At 29.8% G+C, this 18,424-nt stretch overlaps 1 protein-coding gene and 2 long non-coding RNA genes across 3 annotated transcripts; all 3 read right to left on the bottom strand.

Annotated features, from left to right (window-relative positions):
* Nucleotides 1–239: 239 nt before the first annotated feature.
* On the bottom strand, nucleotides 240–8,739 carry LOC120355960 (protein THEM6-like; the record flags this gene model as incomplete). Its single annotated transcript, XM_039444726.1, has 2 exons — nucleotides 8,167–8,739; nucleotides 240–454 (listed from the first exon to the last, which is right to left on the bottom strand). Coding segments are annotated over exons 1-2 (360 nt in total), but the record flags the coding sequence as incomplete, so codon positions are not given.
* A 760-nt stretch (nucleotides 8,740–9,499) lies between these two features.
* Nucleotides 9,500–14,431, bottom strand: LOC120355959. The gene is made up of 2 exons (XR_005573879.1): nucleotides 12,871–14,431; nucleotides 9,500–12,790 (listed from the first exon to the last, which is right to left on the bottom strand). It is a non-coding gene; the product is annotated as an uncharacterized LOC120355959 (long non-coding RNA).
* A 158-nt stretch (nucleotides 14,432–14,589) lies between these two features.
* On the bottom strand, nucleotides 14,590–17,310 carry LOC120355958. The gene is made up of 3 exons (XR_005573878.1): nucleotides 16,925–17,310; nucleotides 15,710–15,886; nucleotides 14,590–15,149 (listed from the first exon to the last, which is right to left on the bottom strand). It is a non-coding gene; the product is annotated as an uncharacterized LOC120355958 (long non-coding RNA).
* Between the last annotated feature and the right edge of the window lie 1,114 nt (nucleotides 17,311–18,424).

Here is an 18,424-nt window from a genome sequence, read left to right as displayed (position 1 = left end):
ATATGATCAAAATAAGAATCTTCCAGTAGTATTAAATTTATTTACTTCATATCACTTGAAAATGGCATAAATGTCCGAAACATGTAGCTTGATAAAATATTTCAAAAAAAGGGTACTGAGATTTTTATTTTCTTTATATTTATATTACAAGTAGCCCTATACAGAAAAGAGATACCTTTTAATATTTTATTTCAGACGAGGTCCACGTTAAAATTAAGGTTAAAGTTTGCATACGGTACCTTAGTATGAATGGTGTAAACGGCGAACGTAGCAATAGCCTGCCGATACCTGATCCAGCAAGCAGTTTGCAGCGTGACAGTGCGTGCAGCGAACATGCGCGCGAACAGACCCGCGCGCTCGTAGAAATGGTAGCGCGCAAAGTCCAGCTCGCGCAAGTAGCGTGCATTGTTCATGTGACACACCATCATGTCTACATCCGATGGGAGGCATATACCTGTCACCACAAAATGTCTGTTATCATTCAAGTTTCCACCATTTCAATCATTGTACATAATTTATGTTTGTGATTGATTGATTGATTGAATGATTGAGTACTTTATTTATGTAGATTACAATATAAACTGGCTTATACACTTATATACAATAGCTTACAATACAGCAAAATTATAGATGATTTACATAATATAGACTAAGAAAATAATTATTGAAAGTATATGATATGAAAAAGTAATTTGTAATATAATAACTATGGATAATTATATTGTTATGCATCTACATAAATTGGCGGAGCTTTGGACATGTCAATGTACATTCTTCGGAAAGAATATTAAAAATATCCTCCCCACTAACTCTCTACCAAAAAGGTATATATGTGATAGAGACATACAGGTAAGAAAACTCATACGTAAGTTGATAATTTTTTGTTAGAATAGAATGGGCAATAGATATTTTACAGAGAACCGAATCAAATCAAATTTACTTCTTCCAATTAGTTGCACACTTGACAATATAATTAGGGTACCTACCGTACTGAAAGTGTAACCATAGAGAAACAATATAGCGTAAGTAGATATCCCATGGTATAGGGCGTTTATGTCGCTACTTTTACTGTTATCTCAAGCCGATTACTGTTGATTATTGTCGAATTTTACTGTTTTGTTGGGGTGAGAGTGTATGAACGGCAAAATATAAGAGACTACCAGTGTCACACAGGAAAGAATTACATGAACTATCGGCTTGAGATAACAGTAAAAGTTGCGACATAATCGCACTACACCATGGGATATCTACTTACGCTATATTGTTTCTCTATGGTGTAACTTACTGATATATTTGTATTTTATTGTATCATGTACCGTATTATGTTGTAGCCTATATATATTTGACTCTTGTATTGTATTGAATGAAAAAGACTAAGAAATTGTCAAAAAACCACTGATTTATTGATAATTAGAAAGACCGGTTTCGGTTATTACACCATTGTCAATCTCTGATAAACTAAAACTAAATACAAGAGCAGCAGAATTTATCCTAGTAGGCGAGTACTGCTATTGGTCGAGGGCATGAACGCCTGCCATTGGCCTAGCTAGACAGTCTCCTCCCCCTCAACGGTGTGACAAAATGGCGGCTTAAGCAACAGAATCGCCATGATAATAAAATGTATTATCTTTTTTTATATTATTTATATCTTTTTATTTATTATATTATAATAAATTATTTATTATAATTTTGTATTGTATCTTATGACATCAGATATGGCTGCGAGTTTCTATTCTTAGTCTATTCTTATATTGCTACTGCAATAGAAAACAAGAAATAATTCCAGACTATAAACCACATGAATCAAGCAAATTCAAATTAGGGCCAGACCACATTAAGCGGGTAGGACTTCAAGCGTTTTTTAAGACTGAAACCAAATCAGCCAATTGGAGAGCTTCCTGCCCTGCGTACTCTAAAAACGGCTGAGAAAACTTAATATTCTCTGGCCCTTATAGTTCTCTCTCATTCATCATTTGAATGCACTCTTGGATCGAATAAGGAGCTCCCTTAGTAAAATTGATATTATTTTCGCAATTATTGCAGGAAAATCTGAAAATTTTGAGGTTTGAGGGAAGTTTATTATACAATGATAATTTAAGATATTATAATGGGTACAAGAGGATTAGGCCTACAATTTTATTTTCATTCATTTATACATTGATTGATGGATTATCTGATTGGTTCTCGTGGAATTAATCACGATTAAAATGTAACCAGGTTTCGTGCAACCGGCACTCAATATTTGAACGATAAACTTGGTAATACATAATATAGTATTATCCTGAATTAATCTCTCGTGGTGGAACCTTCAAATAATTTAACTTATATGACCGTACACACAATTTTAGTAAGATATCCTTCATCTCCTCTACAATATTTTTTGATGACTACTATTTTTGGACAATTACTATCAAAATTTGGGAAAGGAACAGTTTTGGGCTTTGAGCATGCTGTTCCTTTCCCAAATTTGGATAGAAATTGTCCAAAAATAGTAGTCATCAAAAAATATTGAAGAGAGGATGAAGGATATCTTACTAAAATTGTGCGTACAATCGTATAAGTTGAATTATTTGAAGGTTCCACCACGAGTGATCAATTCGCAGGATAATACTATATGTATTACCAAGTTTATCGTTCAAATATTGAGTGCCGGTTGCACGAAACCTGGTTAAATTTTAATCGTGATTAATTCCACGAGAACCAATCAGATAATCCATCTTATAAAAATGTCCTTCTCTGATTGGTTCTCGTAGAATTAATCACGGTTAAAATTTAACCAGGTTTCGTGCAACCGGGCCTAAGAATACAAACATTGAATTTCCGTTATTGTGTTATCAATTGCTAACCAAAAATATATGGGATTAGGCATTTGAAGGCTATAAACCGTTCCGTATATAAAGTCTCCCAAATTTTGGTTCTCATACGATGGGCAAGATGTAGCCAGCACCTCAAAACCTTCAGTTGTATTTCCAATGCCCCCTTTTTTATGGTTCGGAAACACAAATTAATGTGATTATGTATCATATTACTAGCAGTTCTGTGAACAGTAGACCTCACGCAGTATTCTCATCCACAAGTACCTGATTGAAACTATAGACCTTATGGAAATACAGCAATAGACTGGCTTCTCCACACATCTGTGTAATCACTTGTCAACTGATTTATGATGAATAATTCTATAAACTGATTTTTACTCTAATATTGGCGTATGAAGGAGGCTCCTTTTTCCTTTTATATTATCCTTGAAATGCAAAATTTCCAAAAACCTTGTATATACGTCTACGCGCAATTAAAAAAGGAACATACCTGTCGAATTTCATGGAAATCTATTACCGCGTTTCGCCGTAAATGCGCAACATATAAACATTTAAACATTAAGAGAAATGCCAAACCGTCGACTTGAGTCTTAGACCTCACTTCGCTCGGTCAATTAGCAAAGTAGATTCTATTTGAAACATAATAATTGTCCTAGTTTACGGTACCAATTGGTATTTGCTCACGTCTATTTATTTTATTTTTGTCTTATAAGCTAGCTCGCATGCCTGAAACACACTATAACACAGTAAGCACTATATATATATATATATATAATATATATATATATATAATATATATATATATATATATATCCTACTGTAGAAAGACACGTGTGCTGCTTAATCGTAGATAATAAGCTGATAATTGTTGGGCTGCCGAAAATTGAGACCATTATGTATTCTTTTTTCTATTGGCATCCTCACACACATAAAAAACCGGCAAAATAGTCTGAAGAGGAAATCAAAGCTGGATTCCTATGTTGGCGACGACATCCCGTTTCCTTCGTCGAATCTATACGCTCTGAGCGTTTTTCTTTCGTTGATAACAGTGTGCTTCAGTTCACAAATAGCCACTTATTAAGAATTGCGTCAACGTTGTAATTAATCTTGAAAATTGTTCAGGGACATTACCCAGGCCACACAATAAAAACGAATACCTTAAATAGAGAACATTAGCCAACAATAATAATACCGGTTCACATAGCAAGAATTCATTTTATGTTTCACTTTCAATCTATTTTTGTGGATTGTAGTTGACCGAGCGAAGTGAGGCCTAAGATTCAAGTCGATGGTTAGGCATTTCTCTTAATGTTTAAATGTTTAAATGTTTAAATGTTTAAATGTTTAAATGTTTAAATGTTTAAATGTTTAAATGTTTAAATGTTTAAATGTTTAAATGTTTAAATGTTTAAATGTTTAAATGTTTAAATGTTTAAATGTTTAAATGTTTAAATGTTTAAATGTTTAATGTTTAAATGTTTAAATGTTTAAATGTTTAAATGTTTAAATGTTTAAATGTTTAAATGTTTAAATGTTTAAATGTTTAAATGTTTAATGTTTAAATGTTTAAATGTTTTAAATGTTTAAATGTTTAAATGTTAATGTTTAAATGTTTAAATGTTTAAATGTTTAATGTTTAAATGTTTAAATGTTTAAATGTTAATGTTTAAATGTTTAAATGTTTAAATGTTTAAATGTTTAAATGTTTAATGTTTAAATGTTTAAATGTTTAATGTTTAAATGTTTAAATGTTTAAAGTTTAAATGTTTAAATGTTTAAATGTTTAAATGTTTAAATGTTTAAATGTTTAAATGTTTAAATGTTTAAATGTTTAAATGTTTAAATGTTTAAATGTTTAAATGTTTTAAATGTTTAAATGGTTAAATGTTTATATGTTTGAATGTTTAATGTTTATATGTTGCGCATTTACGGCGAAACGCGGTAATAGATTTCCATGAAATTCGATAGGTATGTTCCTTTTTTAATTGCGCATCGACGTATATACAAGGTTTTTGGACTTTTTCCATTTCAAGGATAATATAAAAGGAAAAAGGAGCCTCCTTCATACGCCAATATTAGAGTAAAAATCAGACTATAGAATTATTCATCATAAATCAGCTGACAAGTGATTGGAGTGTGTGGAGAAGCCAGTCTATTACTGTATTTCCATAAGGTCTATAGTTTCAATCAGGTACTTGTGGATGAGAATACTGCCTGAGGTCTACTGTTCACAGAGCTACTAGTATAGGCTAGAGCTATTGCGCTACTACTTAATGGGTAATAGTGTTATTTTACTTGGAAGTATTTTCAACAGAAGTGTGTTTCCTTCCTATAGACCTATATATTTTCATAATTAGACATTAATGAATTCAAAATACTGAGGCCTATAATAGTGATGTCCACGTTATAATGGCAGTGGAGAAAGATAGGACAAAAACGTTGCCGATCCTCTGTCTTGTCAATGCCTTCTATAGACTGTAGCTGACACAGGTTTATTGATGTAATATTAACGGTTCATTCTCGTTTAAAATAATCAATTATATTTAAGCAAGAAATTATGTTTTTCAATAATTTCTTAATAAATTTTCATAATTAAGATGAAATATTTTGTTAATATTCAATTATTATTAATTATTCATTGTTAAAAGACGATCTGACGACAGAGCAAAGCGAAAAAGACATAGCGCTATCCACTTTGTTGAATGATAGACAAGAATAGCAGTACCATTACCAATCAAACACTGCCATTATAACGTGGACATCACTATATATCTGTAACTTCCATCATGAAATCCCTTTCACATTGTGAATAAATAAAGTCCCAATAAAAATTTGCCAACCATGATTTCAACGACAATTGAGTCGTTTAAATAATCCCTCAATTCCTCAGCCTGTTTCAATTAGAAAAAGAGGTTTTATTTTTTCATTCTATTTGATTAGTCAACTTAGAACTATAGTGAGGTCCACGTTATAATGACAGTATTTGATCAACTTTGGTTTTGCTATCCTTGTCTATCATTTTGACAAAGCCGGTGGTAATATCCTTTTCTAGGTTCACAACGATGCCAATTATGTTTTTGACAGTGTAGAAATATAATTAATTGATACAGAGAATCGGCATCGCTATTCTTTTATCTTTATCCACTGCCATTATAACATGGACCTCACTATAGTTCTCATTACTGGTTGCCTTAAGTCAAATGTTTATTTATTTATTTATTCACATCAATAGAAAACTTACAATATATAGAGGCTTACAGCTTTAAAGTCAAAAGGTATATCCTGCTACAAACTATTGATGTAGAGTTAGCTGCGTTTACACCAAAGTTATTGACCGAACGAAGTGAGGTCTAAGATTCAAGTCGACGGTTTGGCATTTCTCTTAATGTTTAAATGTTTATATGTTGCGCATTTACGGCGAAACGCAGTAATAGATTTTCATGAAATTTGACAGGTACGTTCCTTTTTTAATTGCGCGTCGACGTATATACAAGGTTTTTGGAATTTTTGCATTTCAAGGATAATATAAAAGGAAAAAGGAGCCTCCTTCATACGCCAATATTAGAGTAGAAATCAGACTATAGAATTATTCATCATAAATCAGCTGACAAGTGATTACACAGATGTGTGGAAAAAAGTAAATTCGTATGGCTTTTGTTGGTGGGGAGTCCCTTGCGGGAAGATGTGTGGAGAAGCCAGTCTATTACTGTATTTGTATAAGGTCTATAGTTTCAATCAAAGACATTAAAGAGGTATGCATCTTTGAGCTGAGTTTACACCAAAGTTATTAACAAAATAGCTATAACTTAATATCCTCATAGATTCTATTAGATTGAACGGAAGTTGACAAACACATATGTTCATCATGTGTATGATAAGTTATGTTCAATCTAATATATAATCTATAAGGATTGAGTTATTAACATTTTTTTAATTAATTTAGTCTAATCGCAGCTTTAAGGTCTTTGGTTTCAATATTTTGTTTTGCAGTCATGGCATTATTATGCGTGCCCATCAGTATCAATATTCTCACATTCGAAAAAACTAATTTAATAGGTGAATAAAAATAAACAAATGAACTAAATAATGCTGGAGAAATTATAATATTTTTGATTCTAAAAAATTAATTTTCATCAGATAGAAAGGTCGTCACGGAACGGGATGAATTATATCATATGGAATACAAATTCAAACGTGAACTGAGATTGTTATGGGCACTAATTAAGTTAATTATGATCATTTAAAATTTATGAATTCAGGGCTACTTTCTGTATTTATAAAATAGAAATATAGTATTTCTATTTATCTATATTTCTATTTATCTATCTATAGTAATATTTATAAAATATTTAAAAACAATTTGAATTGTTACGTTACAATTTGTATTCTGTTTTTTTAATATTTTATTAATTTTAAAGGGTACTATATTTCTATTTATAAATAAAGTTAATTATGTTTGAAAACACGACGAACTCACAAAAAATACAAAAAATGGGAGCTGTATAAATATGTTTAGAAACAACAAACTCAAAAAATGAATACTAGGTACCTATGAAGGGGGCTCTAAACAGTTTTTGACCGAGCGAAGTGAGGTCTAAGATTCAAGTCGACGCGGTTTGGCATTTCTCTTAATGTTTGAATGTTTATATGTTGTGCATTTACGGCGAAACGCGGTAATAAATTTTCATGAAATTTGACAGGTATGCTCCTTTTTTAATTACGCGTCGACGTATATAGAAGGTTTTTGGAAACTTTGCATTCCAAGGATAATATAAAAGGAAAAAGGAGCCTCCTTAATAGAGTAAAAATCAGCTATAGAATTATTCATCATAAATCAGCTGACAAGTGATTACACAGATGTGTGGAGAAGCCAGTCTATTGCTGTATTTCCATAAGGTCTATAGTTTCAATCAGGTACTTGTGGATGAGAATACTGTGTGAAGTCTACTGTTCACAGAACTACTAGTATATGGAAAACACAACGAGCCACGCTCGATAATCAAAAAATCATGTTTTTGGACTCAGGGGACCTTGAAACGTATAGAAAACTTGAAATTAGAGTACCTTAATTTTTAATGATTTGATTGTATGGTATGAGATGTTGTGGTATTTCTCCATAATTGAAAGAATAAGACTTTCATATTAAGTTCAGCTGAAGATGTGGTAGGTTTTACCATGAAACCTGGTACTGAATTATAAATTAATTTTCGAATAAATAAAAGTGGTATTGACACAATATCAAAGTCTTATTCTTTCAACCTTATTTTTTTGGAAAGCAATACTTTCCATACCTATGGTAATAGGGCAAGGAAAGTAAAAAGAATGTTATTCAAAATTTGAGTTAGCTCACCATAGATCTTAGTAGTCTCATTAATGCGCACTCTCTTGTTGAACACTATTCCTACGAGCAGAGTGAAGACCGTCCTCAGGAAGTAGTTGACATCTACGAAAATGTAGAGTACGGCAATCGGCCAGACTAGCGTTGTGACGTCCATTGTGACTGAAGACGCGCAACTGGACAAAACTGCAAAGTAGGCCTACGGTACACCATGCACCGTAGTGTCGTCTGTTGTCTGAATGGCAACACAATTTGACCTCGACCTAGGCCTACCTGTTCGCTATACTGCCACTATTCGCGGAATTACGCGCATCCAACATAAAACCACTTATTTTCGACTACAAAAAAAGACTACTTTGTAGATTATCAACAACCTGTGCCGATATTATAAAAAGCCAAGTTTCGACTACAAAAACCTAACTTGCGCCGATATAATTGGTTCAGGTGTATCACTTCCGACTTGGATATGATGTTTTGCCGCTTAAAGACCTTCAATCAAGACCGGTTGCGTCTGTATAATTTTTATTCTATTCAGTCGGATTAATTGAGTTGCAAGTTTAAGGTGAGAAGTTGCGCTTATTGTGTGTTCTTATCGCCGTTGAAACAATAATATATAGAAAGAAACTTTATTTCGCCAAAATACAGAATCACTAGAAAATATTTAGTCACATAATATTAATTTACGCCCCTTAGATTTATTTCTGCATTCTTTCTCTTATGAACATTTTGCGATACGAATTCAGTCAACTAAATCCTGTATCAGAATGTTCCACTCCATTAAAAAGCGCGAATAATAACTAACTTCATTCAATTAAAAATACTTGACAGTGAATAAAAATTTAATCTTATTGTGAAATTACCGTTGACGATCAACTCATTATCCATTTTCATGAGCTGAGACCTGTACTCAAAAAAAATTCTGAGTTTTCTACAGCAGAACTTTTAATCATAGCTTTTACTTTTATCAAGTAAACAGAGAACGAGATTCTATCTCGAGAAAAAAGTGCTCTTATCTATATAATAAGAGAGAGTAGGGTTGTGTTTGTTCGTTTGTTTGCATCAAAACATGTCAACTTGTATACAATATAAGTCAAAGACCCGGTTGAGTAATAGCCGGTTAAATTTTAACCGTGATTAATTTCACGAGAACCAATTAGAGAAGGCGGTTTTGAAAAGACGGCTTCTCTGATTGGTTCTCGTGGAATTAATCACGGTTAAAATTTAACCGGCTGTTGTGCAACCGGCACAAAGAATTTACAAGTAGTATGGATACTACAGATTACAACGCAGAGTCGATTTATTGAGAGAAAATATAGGTAGGTAATAAAAACACATTCTACTTCAAGATCAGGCGTTTATTTCCATGGATATAGAAAAGTGAAAACATGAAAAAATATACAATTTCTAATGTCACTCAATTTAATTTTATTCAAATACAGTAATATATTACGGTGTTTTTGAAGAGATTGAAACTCAATTCCATAAGTTTAAACATGAAAAAATTGAAAATAAAAAAATGAAAAAAGAATATTATAATTTGTAATATCACTAAATTTTAATTTTATTCAAATACAGTAATATATTAGGGTGTTTTGAAGAGATTGAAACTCAATTCCATAATTTAAAACATGAAAAAAGTAAAAGTGAAAAACATGAAAAAGAATTATAATTTTTAATATCACTAAATTTTAATTTTATTCAAATACAGTAATATATTAGGCTGTTTTGAAGAAATTGAAACTCAATTTCATCATTTAAATCATGAAAAAGTAAAAGTAAAAAACAAGTAATAACATGAAAGTAGAATTATAATTTTTAATATCACTAAATTCTAATTTTATTCAAATACAGAAATATATTAGGCTGTTTTTAAAAAGATTGAAACTCAATTCCATAATTTAGCTTCATTTTAGTAATGCATTGTAAAAATTGATTTGCCTACAATTATTAATATTGTAACAAACAGCTACTATTGATTAAAAATTAATGCATTCCAAGAATATTGTAAAAATTTCCAATATGTATAACTTCAATACGTCTTGAGTTTATTTAAACAGATTATTACAGTTAATTACTGATGATTTGAATAAAACAATACTGCTAATGGACGTTAAGAAGGTTTTTCCCATTCATTCACTTCTTTATTCATTCAGTGATGGATAATTATCTAGTGATATATAAATTCATTGGTGATCAAAACATTTTTACAGAGTATCATGTTTCACTTTGAACTAGATTTGAATAAAAAATGTTTATACTTTTTTTTGAAATTTTAAAACAATGATTTAGATTGTTTACAATTATTGTGATAGAAATAGTTAATATCCTGCTTGAAATTCAACTCATAACTACAGCTTGTTAACGTTTTTCTAAAAGAAAACATCTAAAGTAGAATGAATGGAATGTTACAGTTGAGCAGAAAAGGAAATTGCTTTCAAATAAGAGACATTTGTTGTATTTTCTAAAATAGTATCTCTTTAAATATTATACAATACCCAACGATTGAATTTACATAGTTTGAAAAACTCTATTACATTTGTTGTTTTCTCTAAAATATTAATTCTAAAGATTCAATACCCAAACAACAATTGAATTTTCATACTTTGAAAAACTCTATTGAAATCAACTATTGTCTATAAGTTTTAAATTTGCATGATTGATAATTACAATCACCAACGTTTATTCTAGTTGTACTTGGAAATAAAGTAATGTTAAGTCGAGAGAATAATTATTCATACTTGGATGACAGTTATTTGGTTGAAAATTGATTTCTGAGTTTGTAAAATTCAGTTACTGTAATCTAGTATAATTCAACATGAAAATAAATATTATATAAATCAACATTTCAACAGAAAAACTACTTCTGATTACATCAGAATATGAAAATTAAGCAAAGAATTCATAATGAATAAGGTTTACTAGAATATATTTTAAGATTTATCCAGAACTAAATTTGATTTGATTTTGAACACTAGACTACGATTATGTTTAATATGAGTTTCTATTTTTATTTTTCTAAATACATAATTTTGAGCTTGGTTTTACCAATTAGAAAAAAGGAAAAATAAATACTCAATTAGAAAATGGAGCTGAATTCTCAAAATGAGTGAGAATAAAATTATTAGAATTGATGAAAAGTCAAATTCAAAATAGAATTTATAAAACTAACGTTACTTGTTGAGCTATAAGAGAATTGGATTTCGGCTCTATTATCGATATTTCCAATACAATAATCTTAATTAGAATTGATAGAAATTCTTTGGTAAACATGGAATAATTATTATGACTTGACTTCTTGGATCAATAAAAATGATTTTAATTAAATGCATAGAACCTCATAATGAAATAGAGCTATAGGCAATACTAATATAAATAAATCCCATTAAGAAGTAAATAACTCAGTTATTATCATAATAAATTTATTATTTATTTGATACATTTTAAGTAACAGTAATTTTAATTTGAAGGTTCTAGTAAGAGCTGGCTCTCATGAATTTTATTTCCAGGAAATGCCAACATTTTCCAAATAACGAGTTTCACTTGAGCATTTAAAAAAATTTTGACATTTTTTTTGCAGACAGTTTGTGGTTTATTGATAAATCAAACATTATAAAGAATTTAAAAAACACAGAAATATGTACTTGAAGTAATAAGATATATATAGAGGTTGATAATATAATCATTGCAATAACTTTACATTGTCTTTATCTTGGTACATAATATATGAGGTGAAATGTTACTAAATTGTAATATAATCGTATCTGCAATAACAAAATAGCTTGTTACATATCATGCTGGTCTTTATCAATGATTATAGGTTTTTATCAACCTTGACAAATTATAGAATAAGTAAGAACAATTGTGGGAAGCTCAGTCCAATCAAATTTAAAAATAAGTTCTTTCTTGTTTTCTCACAAGTGAGAAATAAAAATTGAGCAGTGATTCTAAACTTCATCAAGCATATAAAAGTACGTACATAATCAGGATACCAAACTATTGAAGTTAAAAGCATTTTAATATAGAAAGAATGAATTTAAGATATATTTTTTTAAATCCAGTAAGGCAGTTGATATAATGAAAGGTGAAAGGAAATTTTGTTGATTGGAGAAGTTGAACAATATAAAAGTACGATCATGTATCATTTTTTTATAGAAAAAAATATTAAAGCGATTGTTAGTTCAAAGAAACAGAGCTCCTTGACAATTAATCAGTAATCAGCAATTGGGTTGATTTACTTTAGTTTCTCTAGATACATGGGAAGCAATAGAATACCTGAATATTTGATAATTTTATTCATGAAAATGAAACCTAAATGATACTTCTTGTATTATACAATAATTTATATATTTCATTACATTTTTTATCAAATCAATGATATCATATCTTACTTAAAACGTTGTACAGTTTTGATTATTTTGAAAACGTTAACTATCTCACTCTCTCAGTTACTGACAAAGGGTGTGCAGATACCAAAACAAGACCACATGATTGATTTATTTTACAAAAATTTATTGTCACACTCTCATAGTTACTGACAAAAGGGTGTGCAGATACCTAAATCAGACCATATGATTGATTTATTTTACAAAGTTTATCCTCTTACTTGTCCAGTTACTTACAAAGGGTGTGCAGATACCTAAATCAGACCATATGATTGATTTATTATATAAAGTTTATCCTCTTACTTGTCCAGTTACTTACAAAGGGTGTGGATACCTAAATCAGACCATATGATTGATTTATTTTACAAAGTTTATCCTCTTACTTGTCCAGTTACTTACAAAGGGTGTGCAGATACCTAAATCAGACCATATGATTGATTTATATCATAAAGTTTATTCTCTTACTTGTCCAGTTACTTACAAAGGGTGTGCAGATACCTAAATCAGACCATATGATTGATTTATTTCATAAAGTTTATTCTCTTACTTGTCCAGTTACTTACAAAGGGTGTGCAGATACCTAAATCAGACCATATGATTGATTTATTTTATAAAGTTTATTCTCTTACTTGTCCAGTTACTTACAAAGGGTGTGCAGATACCTAAATGAGACCATATGATTGATTATTTCATAAAGTTTATTGTCTCACTCACTTAGTTACTGACAAATGGTGTGTGGATACCAAAATCAGACCGCGTGATTGATTTATTTTAAAAAGTTTACTGTCTCACTCTCTCAGTTACTGACAAAGTGAAACTAATCCTTGTATTTTTAATATTATTAATATTATTAATATCTTCGTACATATTTTTATCAATGATTAGTCATTGAAATTACTTTCATTTCATTCATTCCAAGTATGTAAGTTTTAATTTTTTTATATCTTATTTAGAATTTTCATTCTACATTTTTTTCAAATCAATCTTTTAAGAATCAGATCTCAGATTATGTAGAATTTTTTTATTGTTCTAGTTTAAAATATTGATTATAAGTCTATATTGAACAATGAGTTGTAAATAGTAGTAATTTTTATCCAGATGGATTAGTACAAGAAAATCTTATAGAAATAATATTGATAAATAGAAATTAATACCTCAAATAATATTAAACTTTAGGATTGTAGAAAATGTCTTTCTGTGGTATTAATAGCAGTACATTTTAAAATATAAAAATTACAGTTTTGATTAAGGGATTTGACAAGGGAGATAATTGATATTTGAATAAAAAAGCAAAGTTAAAATTTATCATTGAACTAAAGTTATCAAAGTTGAAAGTAATATTTTCAAGATAGACAATAAAAAAAATAGAAAATTTGCACATTTTTGTAGAATAGGCTAGTCGATAACTCAACATGAGCTGAATAACAAGTCAACAAATATTAAAAGAAGTAGATTTGAATATTTGTTATTTGATATACAAATATTTGTTATTTGGAACAAAAGTTCAATCCTTCGTGAAAAATTATTTCTCACATAAAAACTTAATATTTTTAATATCTCTCTATTTACGAGAAATTCTTCAGCCTATTAATTCTTTCTATGATTAAATTATTATAGTTTACTACAAATCAATAAAATCCAATTACTATAGAATTCAATATTATAATTTAATTGAGGCGTTCTATCATAAGCAAAATAGCATTGTTTAAAGCGTTATTTCAAGGACCAAGCTAACATAAAAAGGTGAAATGGAGTTCAACTTAGAAGGTGAAGAAAATAAATTTTCATTGTAATTTTACGAAGGGGAAATTATCTATCTTATCATTTTCAGAGTTGAGATGATGAGATGATTAACAAGAAGTTCAAATGTTATTAAGTTATTATAGTTTCTTATTATTATCTATCTGTATATCTATAAATTATCTATCTTATCATTTTCAGAGTTGAGATGATGAGATGATTAACAAGAAGTTCAAATGTTATTAATTAAGTTATTATAGTTTCTCAATAGCCCAATAGAATTTTCAGAGCCTACTCAAGGAATATTATAGTCTTCTCAATAACCCAATAGAATTTTGAGAGCCTACTCAAGGAATAGTATGATAAAAAATTCATTCCTGAATCTACAATAATTATTTTAAAAATATAGATTTTATGAATTATTCCGTTTTTGGTAGTTTCAATGAGTAGATTACTTTTTACAATAGTTGAATAGTTTAGTAACTTTTCAAATTGATCAAATTTCCTTTATATTAATTAAATTTATAGATTGAATTTTAAATTATCCTTATAAAGTATCATTCTAAATTATTTTTATAAAGTATAAAATTAATGGGTTGATAATTTACGTTTTGACAGATGGAATTCCCAAATTTAATATTGTGTTTACAAAAATTTGATGTTTTTCAACTTTATGGAAAATTTAGTAAGATTAAATTATCAATAAAACAATACGATTGAAATATTTAGAAATTATGGAGACGAGACCTTAATAAAACAAAAAAAAAAAAGCCCGGCAGGATTTCACAGTTTAGGTGATATTAAAACCTCTGGCGATGTAGGATGGAAATCTATATGAGTTCCATCATAAGCCGGATGTTTGAAAACAGTCAACTGAAAAAACAATGAAAATAGCAAAATTACAAAAAAAGTAGTGTAATTAATCTATTTTGAATAAAAATATCTAAAACTAATAACAAAATTAATGCAAGAAAAATATCATCTTAACTATAAAATAATTTAATGAAATAAAAAATCTTTCAATTCTATAACATTAAATGATTAATAATCTACTTGGGATATCATCCAGAAAGGTTTTATCGTTTTATGTAAATATCAAGGTTTAAAAAAAATATTAACGCAAATAGTTCGAATTGTTTTTAATCAATAGGTTTACTCAAATTAAGATTACCAATGAGTTAGCATGATTGTATGTATTTCAAACATAGTAAGCATATATAAAGACAAACATACTATCAAACTGAACTGTCAATAGAAGTCAATGAATATTATTGAAAATGTTCCAAATTTTTTATTAAATCACTCATGAAAATACAGTTGAGAGTAATAAATATTATAGAGAATGTTTCTATTTTTTTATTCAATAATTCATGATAATACAAATTGAGAGCATGAATTTAGTCCACCACCAAAGATAACACAAACTCACACACCTAAGGATCCACGACTGCATACTTGTGCTATAGATCTAAAAATCTAAAAAGTGGCAGCTCCCCAGCTTGGATCCCCAATTCCCAGTCAAAAAGTGGCACCTGTAAATAGTCGATAGTTCCCAAAATCACCCCTAGATTTTGTCATCAACAAAAATCGGAGTAAATCTGATGTCAAACCTGTAACAGAGTTCAAATTAATTTTATTACATTTTAAGGACGTTTAACATGTGTATAACTTATGTTTAGATGTTGCAGAAATAGTCCAGTCAATATAGACATAAAAAAGGGGATGTTCTTGCAATTTATATTGTAGTTCTAATTTTTCAATATATTATTTGGGTGCATAAGAGAAGTCCAGAACCAATTTCTTCATGCAAAATTTCCTTGTGCTAGATACAGAGTGGCTCAAAAACCTCGTATTTTCGGTTCATTTTCCAGTTTTCAGCTATTTCTGCCAAATCTCGTAATCGGACAGAAAAATTTGCTCTCGCCTTTTTTCTAGAATATAAAATTATGAATAAAATGAGATCATTCGGAACTCTCTATTTTCAATGAGTACTGAGTTATGATTTTTCAAAAATGAGTGAGATTTGGAGAAAAAAATCAATTTTTGATGAATTTTAGTTTTTGATCAACAATATCTTCCGATTGTTACCATTTAGATGTATAATTGAAATCCCTCTGGGCGTATTTCTATGCTCTACAATCTGAGATCAGGTAGAGCGCTCTATCTCATATAGATTTCGCACTATGTAGATTTCGCACTATTTTAGTCTATAGATTCTGGATGTGAAGACATAACCTAACAAAACAGCAGACAACCAACGCTTTAACTCTCGACCAATAAGAAGCGTTGATCCCGGTACCGGTTTTGTGGAACATACTTTTCGAGCGGTGCAAGTGAGCATGTACGCGGTGCAAGTGAGCATGTACGCGGTGCAAGTGAGCATGCACCACTGCACTCTGTTTCCAAGATGGCGACCGGTACCTGAACTGTCAAAAGCTCCCACCGAACGCATTTTTGTGTCCTTGGTCGAAATCGTACATGTACCGCAACTTCCCATGAACACAATCATTACTTTACAACATTCAATATTGTTTCAGATGTATTATTTCTGAATGTGATATCTATAATATCTTCTATAATGTTATTGCATTAGTGTCATTTGCATTGTCAATGAATGAATTGTAAATTATATGTAGAAAATATCTAACCTTGAAAATTTGAAGATTCAGCGGTACAGATGATTTAGTCCGCGGCTCGATGAGTGGAGTCCCAAGTCCTACCTAACAGCCCTTGTTCCCAGAGACCCTTATGAGAAGAAGACGTATCTCCAACCTTCTGACACCTCCTGACATCCCACGAATCAATCCATATACGGATACAATCGTCTTAAAAAATTCGTTCCCCGTTCTCAATTAATTTTCCATGAACTAACCCAATAAGGGTTTATTAGCACTTCGGACATGTGTAAGGTAATTTGAAGAGTTACTCATAACACATAAAAACTAATTGAAACTAGGGAGCTCATTCTTGAAGAATGTATACGCATATAGATTCCCAGTGAAATCTAATGGTCGAATCTGAAAAATTGAGAGATTAGATTAGAGTTTATTCATGTAAGTTACAATATATTCTGGCTTATACACTAATTCATAATAAATGACAATATAGCTAGTTATTCAACGGATTTGTAGAACAAATTTGAGATAAACTGCTGAGGAATTAAATTTAGAATTAATTTTCAACGAGATGCCATTTTTTCAATTCAAACAACCTAAAAATGTGAAAGTTGAGTATAGTGAGGTCCACGTTATAATGGCAGTGGAGAAAAACGTTGCCGAACCACTGTCTTGTCAATGCCTTCTACAGACGGTAGCAGATACAGGTTTATTGATGTAATATTAACTGTTCATTCTCGTTACATCAATTATATTTTATTAAGCAATAAATTATATTTTTTTAATAATTGCATAATGAATTTATATAATTAAGATGAAATATTTTGTTAATTATTTAATTCTACATTGTTAAAAGACGATCTGGCAAAAGAACAAAGCAAGAAAGAGATAGCGCTATTCGCTTTGTTGAATGAAAGACAAGGATAGCAACACCATTGCTAATCAAACACTGCCATTATAACGTGGACCTCACTATAGAAATAGGAAGGAAAATAAAAATCTTAGTACCTTTTTTGAAATATTTAATCACAACATGTTTTCGGACATTATGCCATTTTCACTAGGATTTTTATTTTTCTTTCTATTTCTATGAAATTAGCCCTATACAGAAAAGAGATAAACTAACTATAAAAGTATATATACAGTAAAACACTTTTGTTTGTGCAGCATCGAGTATAAACAATCATACATTACATGAAGAAGATTAAAAGCAAAAATTTGAACAAAAATTAAAATTGATAACAAGAAAATCAATGTCTGATCGAAATAAATAGCAAGGAGCTTTTACTGATTATACAGACCACCAGATCATCAATTGATCAATTATTAAACTTGGCAATCATTATTGTATTGATACACTGTTGTTCTGTCATTAGACATCATAGAATAGCATAACACTATTTAAAATATAAAATACAAATAAAAGCTGGATGGGAAGCCAAACAATCTCAAAATATTTTTTAGAAAGATCCAAAAATATTTCAAAATCTATATCACAATAATGGATGTTGTATGTTGCTATGTATGTTGATG

This window comes from Nilaparvata lugens, unplaced genomic scaffold, assembly GCF_014356525.2.
Source record: "Nilaparvata lugens isolate BPH unplaced genomic scaffold, ASM1435652v1 scaffold5365, whole genome shotgun sequence".
Classification (NCBI taxonomy): Eukaryota; Metazoa; Arthropoda; class Insecta; order Hemiptera; family Delphacidae; genus Nilaparvata; species Nilaparvata lugens.
Note: the sequence above shows the minus strand (reverse complement) of the source record. Positions and strands in the feature narration are given on the sequence as shown.